At 35.9% G+C, this 17,506-nt stretch overlaps 1 protein-coding gene across 1 annotated transcript in view; it reads left to right on the top strand.

The window, feature by feature from the left end:
* The window catches only part of LOC137637738 (uncharacterized), a 32,415-nt gene that overhangs the window by 3,331 nt on the left and 11,578 nt on the right, over positions 1–17,506 (top strand). The window contains exons 3-9 of the mRNA XM_068369883.1: positions 3,785–4,125; positions 5,998–6,108; positions 8,682–8,906; positions 11,086–11,228; positions 11,869–12,025; positions 13,870–14,670; positions 16,043–16,233. Coding sequence (XP_068225984.1) covers positions 3,785–4,125; positions 5,998–6,108; positions 8,682–8,906; positions 11,086–11,228; positions 11,869–12,025; positions 13,870–14,670; positions 16,043–16,233 — 1,969 coding nt within the window. The remainder of the gene's footprint in view (positions 1–3,784; positions 4,126–5,997; positions 6,109–8,681; positions 8,907–11,085; positions 11,229–11,868; positions 12,026–13,869; positions 14,671–16,042; positions 16,234–17,506) is intronic.

A 17,506-nucleotide genomic window follows, 5' to 3' on the forward strand; every position in this document is an offset into this window, starting at 1 on the left:
TTGAGTTTAGGACATTTAAGCGTTCAGTTTAGGATATTTAAACGTTCAGTTTAGGATATTTAAACGTTAAGTTTAGGATATTTAAACGATAAGTTTAGGACATTTAAACGATAAGTTTAGGATATTTAAACGTTAAGTTTAAGATATTTAAATGCTAAGTTTAGGATATTTAAACGTTCAGTTTAGGATATTTAAACGTCAAGTTTAGGATATTTAAACGATCAGTTTAGGATATTTCAAAGTTAAGTTTAGGATATTTAAACGTTCAGTTTAGGATATTTAAACGTTAAGTTTAGGACATTTAAACGTTAAGTTTAGGACATTTAAACGTTCAGTTTAGGATATTTGAACGTTCAGTTTAGGATATTTGAACGTTCAGTTTAGGATATTTAAAATTTAAGTTTAGGATATTTGAACGTTCAGTTTAGGATATTTAAACGTTAAGTTTAGGATATTTAAACGATCAGTTTAGGATATTTAAACGTTAAGTTTCGGACATTTAAACGTTCAGTTTCGGAGATTTAACCATTCAGTTTCAAACATTTCAACATTCAGTATCAGACTTATCCATGTGCAGTTTCTGAAATTCAAACGTTCAGTTAAGACACTTCAACGTTCAGTTTCGGACATTTGAACGTTCAATTTCAGACATTTCAACGTTCAGTTTCGGACATTTCAAAGTTCAGTTTAGGACATTTCAACGTTCAGGTTCGGACATTTCAACGTTTAGTTATGGACATTTCAACGCTTAGTTTCGGACATTTCAACGTTCAGTCTCAGACATTCCAACGTTCAGTTTCGGACATTTCAATGTTCAGTTTTGGACATTTAAACGTTCAGTTTCGGACATAATAAACGTTCAGTTTAGGACGTTCCAACATTAACGTTTTGTTTACCTGAGGAATACTCGCACGGATTAGAAATCAATGAAGAGCAATGAGGCTCTTCACAAGCTGTCCGCGCGGAAGAAATTCCGAGCGGTTGTGACTTGCTAGACATGTGCACTGTTAATCCGCGTGGTTCCAGTTTAGCAGCCTATAGAAACTACAAAGCCGCTCAGGGAAAATCCTCTTGTGTGAAGCCATGCCTTCTAACGAGCGGAATTATTATCGAGCGGAAATATTACTGTGCGGAGATATTACCGTGCGGAAATGTTACTGCGTGGAAAAAAAAATCGCTCGGCGGTACATCTTAGCAATCGATGATTGCCAACAATTATACTCGTATAGGCGGATGACCAACTTGGTGGAGTAATGAGAAGAAATGCCCCCCTAAACCTTGATGAAGTCACTGGCAGCTGGGTGACAGATTGGGTTTAAGGCGATGGACAAGCTGTCTCTTTGGCTTTTACTCCTGATGCCTGGCGATTGATCTTACTAGAATTAGTATGGACCGGCAGAGGTCACTTGCCTTAGTTAGAGAAGCACTGCGCATCATAAGGAACTGGCTATCCTTTGATGTATCTAGCCAATGAATCCTCTATGGATTTAGTCAGCTTGGGCCCGCCTGACGATTGATCTTACTAGAATTAGTATGGACCGGCAGGGGTCACTTGCCTTAGTTAGAGAGGCACTGCGCATCATAAGGAACTGGCTATCTTTTGATGTATCTAGCCAATGAATCTTCTATGGATTTAGTCAACTTGGGCCCGCCTGACGATTGATCTTACTAGAATTAGTATGGACCGGCAAGGGTCACTTGCCTTAGTTAGATAGGCACTGCGCATCATAAGGAACTGGCTATCCTTTGATGTATCTAGCCAATGAATCTCTCTATGGATTTAGTCAACTTGGGCCCACTTCACAGTCAGGATGATGATCATGAAGGTGAAGCGAGCCTAAGTTACTTCTTGCCATATCAAAACATCTATTCTTACAATATCAATCAATAGCAAGTTCTTAATGTTGTAAATCCTTGTTCTGAAAAATAAGAATAGACAAAAAAAGGCTTCCATAAATTATTCCTCTCACGCACGAGGGTAAATGCAAATCAGAAATAAAACTGGAATATAAAAATTGACTGCACAGACCAGTACAATTCGTGATCGACATGCCGGATTTTATTTCACAATTCGACATGCGCTCGCAACCAGATTTTTACATATAACGTATTTCATTACATGCAACATGCATGTTCCTTTTTATTAATTCGCTCTCTACCCTAACTAGAGTTCGGGTTTTACTCGATGGCGATTGATCAAATATTCAGCTCTGTAATTTTTGATGTTTTGGCCAGCGCTCCGTGGGTAACAAAATTGAATCCACCGTTTCGCAGTGTTTTCGGGATAATGAACGGACCTCGTGAACTATGGCTTAAACGGAATGCCAGCACTGGAAAAGAATGGGTGAACGTTTTCATCCTTCTTTTGTGCAGTGTTGGGTAGTGGGTGTGGTGGTATAAAAGAGGAGTCGATTTTGATTTCGGTGAGGGTTGAATATGGCACTGGTTGGAAATAAGTGTGTGTGTGGGGAGGGGGGTTGACCGCAGGATAGAATAAACATTATTATATAGTTGGTTTAAAGAGGATGTGAATATATACATATATTTATATATGCATGTATTCACATAGATATATATATATATATATATGCATGTATTCACATAGATATATATATATATATATATATGCATGTATTCACATATATATATGTGTATATATATATATATATATCATATATAAATACACATATGTATAGACTATAAATATATATAAATATATATGTATATGTATATATATATATATATATAGTATATATATGTGTATATATATATATATATATATTTATATACAATTATATATATACATATATATATATATAATAATATACGTATACATTATATATAAATATACATATATATAAATATATATATAATAAATTCATATATATATATATATATATATATACATATATATACATACTTAATAGGTTACACAGTACATTCAGCATTATAACATCTAATCAATATATATCACAAACGCTACTAAATCAAGATCCAAATACAGTAAGAAAGACATAAAAAAACTCCATTTTTAAATGTATAAATTTACAGAAGAAACTTAACTTGAGGAAAGATATGAAGAAGTAATGAATATTCAATGAACACTTACATGCAGATCCCTTTCTTCGTCGAAACAACCTGGAAAAAATTAAATATAATTATTAAGAGACATTTTGAATTACACCAAGTTTAAATTAGATTACATTTCTTTCTAAGGCTGAGTATAATCATTTAACATGAAGTAAGTGTTAATTACACCAACTCTAAAGTAGATTACTTTTTCTTTCTAAAACTGAAAGTAATCTTTTTAACATGAAGTAAATGTTAATCACATCAATTCTAAACTAGATTACATTTCTTTCTAAATCAGAGTAATCATTTTAACATGAAGTAAGTGTTAATTACATCAGATCTAAACTACATTACATTTCTTTCTAAATCAGAGTGATCATTTAGCATGAAGTAAATGTTAATTACATAAAGTCTAAACTAGATTACATTTATTTCAAAACCTGAGAGTAATCCTTTAAAAATGAGTCAAATGTTGATTAGACCAGGTCTAAACTAGATTAAATTTCTTTCTAAATCAGAGAGTAATCATTTAACTTGAATTAAGTGTTAATTACATCAAGTCTAAACAAGATTACATTTATTTCAAAACCTGAGAGTAATCCTTTAAAAATGAGTTAAATGTTAATTAGACCAGGTCTAAAATAGATTACATTTCTTTCTAAAACTGAAAGTAATTATTTTCCATTAAAACCTTTCCTCTTCTCTCTAAAAGCCACGACGCCCGAAGCCTGGACAAGAATGGAAACACGACCAAAACAAAATACCCCAAGAGCAAAAAGAAACCATCACCAGCAGTAAGCGAAAACTCAATCAGACAAAACGAAGTCATAAAAAACAATAAAAGAAGAAGAACGTTAGACTCCACCTCCCAAAGGAGTATCAGAAGCCTAGAGGCAAATGCAGATTCTGGGAAGGAAAGAAAGAGTCTCAGTTCTGGAGGGACTACGCTCATCATCAGAAATGTGAGAGACACAGATGAGGCAGAGTACAGATGCAGGGTCCATTTCAGGCAGTCTCCCACCTGGACGCAGAGGCTGATGTTAGTTGTGGCAGGTAAGGCTTGGTAGAATAGACTTGTTATGGATAAGACGGAAATACGGTCTGACAGTAAGACTTGAAATAAGGTAAGACCGTAAGACGTGTTAGACTGGAATACGGTAAGACAGTAAGACCTGTTAGACTGGAATACGGTAAGACCGTAAGACGTGTTAGACTGGAATACGGTAAGACAGTAAGACCTGTTAAAATAGACTGGCATAGGTAAAAACATAAGATGTGTTAGAATACATAAGACCTGTTTGAATAGACCAGAATACGGTTAGACTTGTTAGAAAAGACCAGAATACGGTAAGACCGTAAGACGTGTTAGAATAGACTGGAATATGATAAGACCGTAAAACACATTTGAATAGATCAGAATACAGTAACCACCATAAGAGTTGTTAGAATAAACCGGAATACGGTAAGACCGTAAGACGTGTTAGAATAGACTGGAATATGGTACGACCGTAAAACCTACTTGAATAGATCAAATACGGTAAGACCCTAAGACGTATTAGAATACACTGGAATACGGTAAGACCGTAAGACATGTTAGACTACACCAGAATAAGGTAAGACCATAAGACTTGTTAGAATACTGTACACCGGACTACGGTAAGACCACAAGACTTGTTTGAATACACCAGGATATGGTAAGACCGCAACATGTTAGAATAGACCAGAATATGGTAAGACCGTGAGACGTGTCTGAATAGACCAGAATACGGTAAGACTGTAAGACTTGCTAGAATAGACCGGAATACGGTGAGACAGTAAGACTTGTTGGAATAGACCGGAATACGGTGAGACAGTAAGACTTGTTGGAATAGACCGGAATACGGTGAGACAGTAAGACTTGTTGGAATAGACCGGAATACGGTGAGACAGTAAGACTTGTTGGAATAGACCGGAATACGGTGAGACAGTAAGACTTGTTGGAATAGACCGGAGTACGGTAAGACAGTAAGACTTGTTGGAATAGACCGGAGTACGGTAAGACAGTAAGACTTGTTGGAATAGACCGGAATACGGTAAGACAGTAAGACTTGTTGGAATAGACCGGAATACAGTAAGACAGTAAGACTTGTTAGAATAGACCGGAATACGGTATGACAGTAAGACTTGTTGGAATAGACCGGAATACAGTAAGACAGTAAGACTTGTTAGAATAGACCGGAATACGGTATGACAGTAAGACTTGTTAGAATAGACCGGAATACAGTAAGACAGTAAGACTTGTTACAATAGACCAGAACCCAAATAACTTTATCTAACTCTTATCAACTTTATATGTAGCATTTCTCGATTCATAATCAGAATGAGAATATGGTAAAAATCATGGTCAAAATATACTATTAAGAAACTAAATAACTCGTAGAAATGATTTATTTTTGGTATATTTGTTATTTTCTTCTTGACCTATCTATAGCGCACTTTCAAATTGAGTCTTTTATAATTATAAAATCTAAAATACTCCCCATTACAGGATTGGATCCAACTCCAAACAGTGTGCAATAATTGTGAATTATACAGGGTGTTCAAATAGTCTCTCCGCAGTAAGTAGTTGGACGACAGTCGAATTTTTGAGCAACCTGTATAGTTGCCGTAAAGTTTCCGGGCGAAATAAGCCCCACCCCTGATGACGTCATTCCCAATCACATTGTATTCCACGTTAGCAGCCGTCACAATACATCCCCTCAAAAATTTTAAAGTATACTAACTTATAATCAATTTGAGGGGATGCTATGTGACAGCTGTTAACACGGGAGACATCATAATTGGCTATGACGTCATCAGAGGGTGGAGCTTACTTTGCCAGGAATCTCTGCGGCGACTATAGTAAATACCACAGTAATATAAACATATTTTCCCTGCTTTAAACAGATGACGTTGAGACAGTTGTTTTGGAGGACAGCACAGGTCGAACCGTGAACACCCAAGTAGGACCTCTAGCAGAAGGGGCAAACCTCACACTGACGTGTCAAGCTTCACATGGTGAGCCTTGAGTAGATACCCGAGTTGGCCCTCTTTCTAAAAGAATCTTATCTCATTTTATGAATTCCTCTGGTTATAAAAAGCCAAACGTCAATTTTGCATTCATCATTATAAGCCATAACTAGTCAACTGCAAGACGAAAGCCTCAGACATGTCCTTCTACTCGCATCTGTTTATGATCTTTCTATGACAGTTTAAACCCGCAAATTTACTTATTTAATCAATCCATCGTCTTCTTCTCCTTCCTCTCTTCCTCTGCTTCTTTTGCAATCTCGAAGGACCCATTCTGTTATTCTTAATTTCCATCGATTGTCTGTCATTCGCATTATATGTACTACCCATATCCATTTTTTTTCCTTACATGTTAGAATATCCTCTACTTTAGTTTGCTTTCCTTCTGTCTTTTAGTGATATTTCCCTTACCTACTAATAATTGAGTTGAACCTGACTCTTACATTACTTATTATGGGAACTTCAATCTTATGTTTTCCCTTTACTTAAAAGGTTAAAAACTTACATTTTCTCTTCATTTGATTATCAAAAATTATTTGTACATCAGGTGTTTAAAAAGGTCAAATATTTCTCATAATAATTCTCTCGTTAAGAAAAAATTAAGCCTCAAATCAATATATTACGACTTTGCATACTTTTACAGCCATGGGTTCCCAACCTATTAGTTCTTCTGTACCCTTTGGGCGTGTTAACAGATTCCAGTGTACCCTTAAAATTGAGGATGAAAAAGATATAACGAAACTCATATTGCCATGTAATTATACTATTCAATATCAATGTAAATTACATCATGCACTGCAAAATACTGGCTATTTTCTTAGCTTATGTACCCCTGAAGAGTAAAAATGTACCACTGGGGGTACACGTACCCCAGGTTGAGAACCCCTCTTTAACACCTTATTTCTGATTTGGATGACTAAGAGATCACCACATATCATGTGGATACAGTATGAAAAGTAATGGCCCAAGAACACTACCCTGAGGAACACCAGATATCACTTTCCTGTACTCACTATGGTACCTATCAACAACTCTTACCAATCTATTACTTAAAACTTTAAAAAAGAACATGCTAAGGAAAGACCTCCTAAATGAAACGGTTTGACTGAGTTTGAAAACAAGGGATTCATGATTAACACGGTCAAAGCTAGTACTAAAATCAAAGCCAATCATACGAATTTCTTCACCACAATCAAGGGATTTCTGAACAGCATTGGAAGTAGCATGGGGGGCATCACATACTTCTAGGTCACTACCAAATCCAAACTGCAAACTGGGGAACAAATGATTACCTTCAGCCTATCTATCTATGAATGCCATTTTGGTTTAACATTCCTTATCACCCATCGCTTCCATTCCCAATCTCTTCTCTGGAGAAAAATACTGAGGTCGTTTCGAAGATGATATTTCTTCTTTCATCACTTTTCGATTACTGGCATTGACAGTCCCTGAACGGAGAGCGTCTGTTTCTTGTCGGTAAAACAACGAGATAAATCTGGCTGTAATGTGATGAAATTAGGATAACACAGAGAGAGAGAGAGAGAGAGAGAGAGAGAGAGAGAGAGAGAGAGAGAGAGAGAGAGAGCGAGAGAGAGAGGCAAACTGAAAATAGTTTTGATAGAGAGAGGAAAGCAGACTGAATATATATATATATATATATATATATATATATATATATATATATATATATATATATATATATATATAAATATATATATACAGTATATATATATATATACATATATATATATATATATATATATATATATATATATAAAGAGAGAGAGAGAGAGAATAGTTTGCTATGAGAAGAAAGGGAGTTTGCTAGAGAGAGAGAGAGAGAGAGAGAGAGAGAGAGAGAGAGAGAGGAGAGAGAGAGAGAGAGAGAGAGAATAGTTACCTATGAGAAGGAAGGGAGTTTGCTATAAAGAGAGAGAGAGAGAAAGAGAGAGAGAGAGAGAGAGAGAGAGAGAGAGAGAGAGAGAGAGAGAGAATATTTTGCTATGGGAAGAGAGAGAGAGAATATTTTGCATGTGAAGAGAGAGAGAGAGAGAGAGAGAGAGAGAGAGAGAGAAAATAAACAATGGTTGTTGATGAGATGAGGCATTGGAGATGGCGCATTGACCATTTCTAAAATTCAACGATTTTGGGGGAATTATTAAATCCTCTTTAATGACGATGATGAAATAAATGATGATTGAGAATGACGACATCATTTTCATTTGTGATGGTGATCGAATAAATGATGATATATTTTTTTTACATTTATATATTATTATCAATATATATATATATATATATATATATATATATATATATATATATATATATACACAGTGTATATATATACATATATACATATATAATACATATATATATATATATATATATATATATATATATATATATATATATATACCTTCGTAATTAATGATAACAGCACATCATCTTTAAACCTGAACACCATAAAAGACTTAGAAGAAGAAAAAAAAATACTAAAATAATACTATGAACTCATACCTGACAATGATTTCTAATCAGTCTAAACCATTCCTTCCCAGGAACATCAGACGTGGAGAGCCTCTGGTGGTTCCTGGAGGGGCAGCCCTTAGACACCTCCTGGGCCTCTGCCGGGGAAGGCATCGTCGTCAACCGCCTAGCCATCACGGTAGTCCAGGAGAGTTACCAGAACGCCAACGTCACTTGCAATCTCGTCACTACTGATAAAAGCAACCCTCACATAGCCGCTAATATCACCGAGAGGTCGATTACAATCGCCATGTATTGTGAGTTCAATGGGTCGATTACTATTGCCATGCACTGTTAGTTCAATGGGTCGATTACTATCGCCATGCACTGTTAGTTCAATAGGTAGATTACTATCACCATGTACTGTGTTGATTACTATTGCCATATTCTGTGAGTTCAATGGGTCGATTACTATCGCTATGTTCTGTGAATTTGATAAGTCGATTACTATCGCTATGTTCTGTGAGTTCAATGGGTCGATTACTGTCGCCATGTTCTGTGAATTCGATGGGTCGATTACTATCGCCATGCACTGTTAGTTCAATAGGTAGATTACTATCACCATGAACTGTTGATTACTATCGCCATATTCTGTGAGTTCAATGGGTCGATTACTATCGCCATGTACTGTGAGTTCAATTGGTCGATTACTATCGTCATGTACTGTGAGTGTGAGTTTAATAGGTCGATTACTATCACATGTACTGAGTTCAATAGGTCGATTACCATCGCCATGTACTGTAATTTCAATACGTCGATTTCTATCGGGATGTACTGTGAGTTCAACGGGTCGATTATATTTGGCCTATTTCATGTATTAAGATTTCAATTATCAGTGAGATTACGTCACTTGGACTTGTCTGCGAGTCTAATACCCCCATTACACACATCAGTTCTAACTCCAGTTCCCATACCAACCAAGGAACTGTACAGGAATGGGAGAGGTTGGGACAGGGGACATAAATGGAACACCATATGACATTAACAGAATTCCTTCGAATGGTAGGAATGGTTGGGATAGCCGAGTTCAGGTTGCATGTTAAAAAAATATAGCCGTTCCCCTCTCGTTCCATGTGGATGGTAATGTAGCCTTAGTATATTGGTAATGAAAATGATGGTAAATCTTAGAAGGCTTTGTTGACTTTTGTAGCTGGGAATCATGGGCATGGGATTCATGTTAAGCCTGCACTAGGACAAAATTTAACAAAATTCGACTTACCAACAGATTCTTGGAACCTATTAAGCCTGTAAGTTGAGGCCTTTCTATATGACAATTTTTGTACAATTGAAGAAGAAACAGACAAAAATGTGTTCCCCTAACGTAAATTTGCAATCAAGAATCACGCTGAAAATCTTAATAAGAAATGCATGCAGTTAAAGATACATTTATCCATGCAGAGATTTGGATGTTGTATCTACATTCAGGAGATGGAATTGATGCAAAGAGAGTAGCGTCACCTTCATATGCAACAAGCTTGTACTCTAGGACAATCCACATATGTGGATATAGTATGAAAAGTAATGAGCCAAGAACATTACCTTGAGGAACACCAGATATCACTTTCCTATATTCATTATGGTGCCCATCAAAAACTCTTAGCAATCAATTACTTAAAAATTTAAAAAAGAGCATGCTATGAAAAGGACTCCTAATTGCAACTGTTTGAATTCAAAAACAAGGGCATCGTGATGATTAACACAGTCAAAGGCAGTACTAAAATTAAGGCCAATCATACGGACTTCCCGACCACAATCAAGGGATTTCCGTACAGCATTGGAAGTTGTTAGGGGCATCACATGCTCTTAGGTCTCTGCCAAAGCCAAAGGACAAACTAGGGAGTAAAATATTACCTACATCATATCTATCTATTCAGACGTTTTGCTAAAATACATTCAAGAACTGTAGGTAATATTTAAATGATAGAAATTTACCAAATGAAGTAATATCAAGTGCAAAAAGAACTTGTTAATCTGTTACCCTTCCAAAGATGATAGGCCTCCTGCTTTTCCAAATAAGCATGTCTAAAATCATCATTAAACCAGGGTTGGTCTTGCACTTGGTACTTTAGCACATGAGAAGGAATGGGCCTATCAATTATGTTGACCAGATTCTCCTTCAAGAGAAATGCTTAACAATTATACAATTGTCACCAATTCAAATGCTAAAGATCACTCAAAATCCCATTCCGGTCTGCTTGAAATTTTATATATATCTTACCTGAGTATAACACATCAGGGACAGGCTGCCGAGTCTTAATTACTAATGAAACCAAGGCCTGATCAAACGTCCCAACTGTAAAACAAACCTTACTTGCTATAACACCGGGGGAATTGAACCTGGTCAAATTGAGCGTGTTAACCACTGATTATCAAATAGAGCAAGGCTAAAACAGCAAAGATATTCTCTGTTATTGTATCCTCTGCTTTCATCTGCAGATGTTCCCGTGGCCGTGATGGAGAGTGATGGTGGACGCGCCCTCCTCGGAGGTGGCCTGGAACTGACGGAGGGACAGACGCTGTCCTTCTTGTGCTCCGTCCGAGCAGACCCACCAGTCTACAACTTAATCTGGCTTCATAATGTAAGTATTGATATTACAGGAAAGGAATATCAGATTTGTTTATATTAACATCATGGATTCGGAAACTAAAACATCATAAATAAGGGGGTAAAAAATTACCATACTTAATGTGAGGTAAGTAAATGTTATATTTCATGTTGAAGGCCGCTCCTTACTCATCCAGATGAAGGTAAATATATATTACTCCTAATGGTGAATGACTTATCATTCCTTATGATAAGGGTCAATAACTTACTATCTGAATAGGAAAAACACTCACATTACCAATTAAAAGTAAGGTGATAAACAGCTAATCTTAAAGAGGAATGACTCTTGTTACTCATTAAGAGATGGGTCAAAAACAGCTAATCTTATATTGGGAGAACTCTCATTACCCAACAAGAGGAGTGTCAATACCTACTACTTTTAATAAGGAAAGCGATTGTAGATTTCTTTTTTATGAGAATCAAAGTTGACAATCTTTTTTATTTTTCTATGTTGGTATTTACAGCCTGGGGAATCTTATGAACTTTTTGGATACTTTTATAATGATCACTCAATGGAAAAGTGAATGATAATTTGTATGACTGAATAAACAGAGGTTAATTTACATAGCACCCTTGAAAATAGTGATTAATCTACACCTCTATCTGTGCATTAGGGCAAAAGGAGGGACGTTGGAGGACGAGTTCTAGCAAGAGACAATTCTTCTTTGGTCATATCGCCCGTGACGCGTCAAGACTCCGGCATCTACGCCTGCTTGGCATCCAACTCGGAGGGGGACGGCCACTCGAATGCCATTCCAGTCATCGTCAAACGTGAGTTTCTATCAAATTGCATCTGACTGGAAGGTCATTTATGCAAGGAAAGCACATAGCCCAAACCCCCTTTTTTCTATAAGTGGATAGGTAACAAGCATTTAAAATGAATTTGATATACTCTAGACAGCATATGAATTCCATATACTTTAGAGGCAGCATATGGTTTTGATATACTTTAGAGACAGTATATGGTTTTGATATACTTTAAATAAAGCATATGAATTCCATATAGTTTAGAGACAGTATATGAATTTGATATACTTTAGAGACAGCATATTAATTCCATATACTTTAGAGACAGCATATGAAATTGATATACTTTAGAGACAGAATATGAATTCCATATACTTTTGAGACAGAATATGAATTTCATATACTTTTGAGACAGAATATGAATTCCATATACTTTAGAGACAGCATATGAAATTGATATACTTTAGAGACAGAATATAAATTCCATATACTTTTGAGACAGAATATGAATTTGATATACTTTAGAGACAGAATATGAATTCCATTTACTTTAGAGACAGAATATGAATTTGATAAACTTTAGAGACAACATATTAATTCCATATACTTTAGAGACAGCATATGGATCTGATTTACTTTAGAGACAGAATATGAATTCCATATACTATACTGTAGAGACAGCAAACTGTAAATTCTATATACTTAGTTTACAGACAGCATATCATTATGTAAAAGATGTTAGTGTGTAATTACATTTGTTAAATGATCACGCACCTAATTTTCTAATATGTAATATTCCGGATACAGAAAGTCATGTACTTACTGATAAATGGGTTATAATTTTACTGGAAGCCTGTCAGTGCCCAGCAGAAAGTAATAACGTCCATAAATGGAACTTTTAACATCACTATTTACTGGAATCCAAAAGTAGAAGTGTAACTTATGTGTCTTCTTTTATTTTATGCATATCTGCACATAATATCAATTATTGTCTGTAATATTTATAAAAACAGAAGTATGGCGGATTATTTTGCTTTTACAGTATGTTACAACGAAAATTACATCACACATGCATGAATAAGCATTCACGTTCAAATATTTACAAACGCACACATATCTATATATATATATATATATATATATATATATATATATATATATATATATATATATATATATATATATATATATATATTTATATGTATGTGTGTGTATACTGTATATCTATCTATCCATCTACCTATATACACACACACACACACATATATATATATATATATATAATGTATAAATATATATATACATATATATATATATATATATATATATATATATATATATATATATATATATATATATATAACATATATATATATATATATATATATATGAACATAAATTTATATATTTACGTAAATATATAGTTAGACAGATAGACAGGTAGGTATAGATATAGGTATAGTGTTAAATATAGTTATACGTATAATAAGGAACCTGTACTTGAACTTCTAAGTCATCTCAGAGTAGCAAAATACTCATTTACTCTTGATTAAATACGTAGAAGCATAATACATTCCTACATGAACTGTTTTGGCATACATTGATATATAATTTTGTAGATCGCATTGCATGTAATCCATATATTTTTTAGTAAAAACGTCTGTAGCATAGATAGAAAGGCCGAAGTCATGAACTCCAACATTGCTTTGTATACGAACTGTAGCAAGTTTATAAATGTCTACATAACCGAATCTAACTGACATTTACAGCATACCTTATAAGTAAAAATCTCTCCCTTATTTGATATATTGTTTAATTCTATTCACCCACATTATGCTTACTAACTTGTTCATTTTTCCCTATTTTAGATCTGCCTTACTGTTCAGGTCCTTCCCATCAGAAACTAGTAGTAACAGCGAACACTTCAGTCAGCTTGACCTGCCATGTGGAGGCCCAACCCCAAGACATTACTTTCACCTGGAAAATAGGTATTCCAGCCCTTTCCCAGAGGCACAGTCAGAGTGCAGCAAGAAGCCACCAGGGTAGCTATGGACTCTTCTCCGAACCTGAGACAAGTCACCCTATCCAACACAATTCAGATTCAGCCACAAGAGAGTCTTTGACGGACCAGAAAATAGGTATTCCAGCCCTTTCTCAGAGGCACAGTCAGAGCACAAAAAGCCACAAGGCTAGCTATGGAATCTTCTCTGACTCTGAGACAAGCCCCCCTATCCCGCACGATTCAGATTCAGTCGCAGGAGGGATTTCGACGGACCTCGATAAAGATGGCACGTCTAACCTAGTGTGGCCAAGTCGTGGAAAGTTGGACTCCAAAAGTCTACCCTTCGTTTCCAATAACCTTCAGATTCATCTTGACACCTCGGGGACCCAAGTGTCTTCAGGTGACACTGATCAGGCAGCATACCAGAAGGCCACTGGTGGCCGGGTACTTTCCAGGCAGGAAAGAGAAGACTGGAAGGACGGTGGGCAGTTGTTTTCCAGGTCGGGAAGAGAAGAGTGGAAGGAGGTGAAGCATCAACGTGATCCAACTCAGCCTGGGAGGTCGACGGTAACTCTGACCCCTACGGCATCGACGGTGGTTGGATGTTACGCCCGGAATAGCGTCGGTCATATGGAGGTTCCTTGTACATACGCCCTCACAGTAGTAGGTGAGTGACAAATTTCCTAAGTGTGGCTACTGGGTGAAAAGGTTAAATACTATCTTTTTTGTTTCCCATCATTTTCTTGTTCATTCTACACTTCAAGAGAAACTATCTTGGGATTTATCCGACAAATTCGTAATGTTTGTAAGTGTCCTAATTAACCAAGTGAAAACATCTAATTACAGAGGCTATAGCACAACTCTTGACTAGAGAAAAATGGTTATATTTTGAAGTATCCTTCTAGAAGAGCTGCTTACCATAACTAAAGAATCTCATCTACTCTTACCAGTGGAAGGTAGCCACTGAAAATTTTTCAGTGCAATAGCTAACTCCTTGAGTTTAGAACGATTGGCATAAGAGTTAAGTGATAGATTTATTCTGGGTACATTAAGATAGATGTAATCAGGTTCCAGCAATTCCCCCTTCATGATTCATCAACTTCTAAGGGTATTTCAAAATTCCTTGTAATATTTCCATTTAAACTTACTAGTTTTTTATCTATATTTTGAACTTACAACAAATTTGTCTTGAAGGGTAATATCTATTCAAGTAGCACACAAAAAAAGTCCATATTCACTCAATGAAATTCTATGAAGAAAGGCAAGTGCCAAAATGAGAAAGCATCATTATTCCTCTTTTCTTAATTCTTCATTCGTTGGAAACCTCATTTTGCACTATTCGTTCCGTCAAATAGAGAAACAAGAACGATAATAGGAAGAATAAAGATAATTATATTAATAGATACAAGGAAAAACTCATCAAATATAAGATAAAAATAGGAAACCGACGTAATTAATTACCGAAACTTAATGAACCAACGTTGTAAAAGGAAAACTAATTTTCCTGTAAAATTAGACTGGAATTGGTACGAACGACAAATGCGAACTGCTTCTCTGGATAGAAGGTTGAAAATCTGCATCAGTGCCACCATGAACTCTTCAGTTTGTTTATTAGTTTATTTATTTGTTTTCGAAAGGAGAGATTCCTTCCCAGTCGTCTTCGTTAACGTTATCTCTACTTCCGGAACAAATCAGTTCGTAGGTATATTTCATATCACTTCTGATATTTGTTTTTCATTACCATTTTTCACTTACAATATATCTTTCCTTTTTCTCATATTTCTTGTGATTATTACTCTCCTTTTCTTTGTAATTATTACCATTTTCCACTTAGTAGAGTATATTCATCAAGCTTTTCACTTCTTATACTTATATTATCTCATGAAATAACGCATATTTCAGTTTGAATCTTTCTTATCTTAGATTTGTGGTTTCCAAATTCCACTTAAATATACCTAAGTAAAAAAATAACATTTATAATACAATAACAGTATCCTCCCTCCTTAAACCGGTCTCTCTTCCAATACAACTTGCAACAGAGCCCCCGAAAGCCTTGCAGGATTGCAACGTAACGCTGATAGGCATCACCAGGATGGAGGTGAGATGCGACGACCCAATATACGCTCAAGATCCTTCGAGGGACGTCAACCTTGCCATGCAAGATGCTCAACATTCCCCCAGCATGAGTTTCGTCAGGTCGCCCGAATCAAGCACCAAAGCTAATCTGGAGGTAAGACTGATTCACTCTAATGCAATTCTGAAGGTAAGACTGCTTGATATGAATGCAAATATGAAGGCAATGGATGCAATTCTAAAGGCAAGACTGCTTGATATGGATACAAATCTGATGGTAAGACCTCCTGATCTGGATGCAATTCTGAAGACAAGATTGATTGATATGGATGCAAATCTGAAGGTAAGACTTGTTGATATGGATGTACATCTGAAGGCAAGACTGACTGATATGGATGCAATTCTAAAGGCAAGACTGCTTGATATGGATGTAAATCTGAATGTAAGACCTGATGATCTGGATGCAATTCTGAAGACAAGACTGATTGCTATGGATGCAAATCTGAAGGTAAGAGTAGTTGATATGGATGTACATCTGAAGGCAAGACTGACTGATATGGATGCAAATCTGAATGTAAGACCTGATGATCTGGATGCAATTCTGAAGACAAGACTGATTGATATGGATGCAAATCTGAAGGTAAGACCAGTTGATATGAATGCAAATCTGAAAGCAAGATTAGTTGATATGGATGCAAATCGGAAGATAGGTTTGCTGGATATGAAAACAAATATGTGGGTAAGACTGGTTCGAACGAATGCAGATCTCGAGGTAGCGATTAGGTCATTTCATTGTAAATCTGTCGGTAAGATCGGTTGACACGAACACAATTCTGGAAGAGTGGCTCATAGGAATGCAAGTCTGGAAATAGAGATTGTTTTATTCGATTGAAGATCTGGACGCAAGATCGATTGATATGAATGGAAGTCCGGAGGTAAGAACCCACACCCAGAGTTAACACTAGTTTATACGATTGAATCATAAGATAGGATAGCAAGAGAGTTAACTTAAATATTAGAACGATTTCTGCCAAAGCAAATCTAGAGATGATAGTGGTTCGTGTAAAGGCAAATCTTGAGATGATAGTGGTTCGTGCAAAGGCAAATCTTGAGATGATAGTGGTTCATGCAAAGGCAAATATTGAAATGATAGTGGTTCGTGCGAAGGCAAATCTTGAGATGATAGTGGTTCGTGCGAAGGCAAATCTTGGGATGATAGTGGTTCGTGTGAAGACAAATATTGAAATGATAGTGGTTCGTGCGAAGGCAAATATTGAAATGATAGTGGTTCATGCGAAGGCCAATCTTGAGATGATAGTGGTTCGTGCAAAGGGAAATCTTGCGATGAAATTGGTTCATACAAAGGTAAATCTTGACATGATAGTGGTTCGTAGAAGGGTAAATCTTTAGAAGTTAGTGGTTCATGCAAA

Source organism: Palaemon carinicauda, chromosome 3 (genome assembly GCF_036898095.1).
Source record: "Palaemon carinicauda isolate YSFRI2023 chromosome 3, ASM3689809v2, whole genome shotgun sequence".
Lineage (NCBI taxonomy): Eukaryota > Metazoa > Arthropoda > Malacostraca > Decapoda > Palaemonidae > Palaemon > Palaemon carinicauda.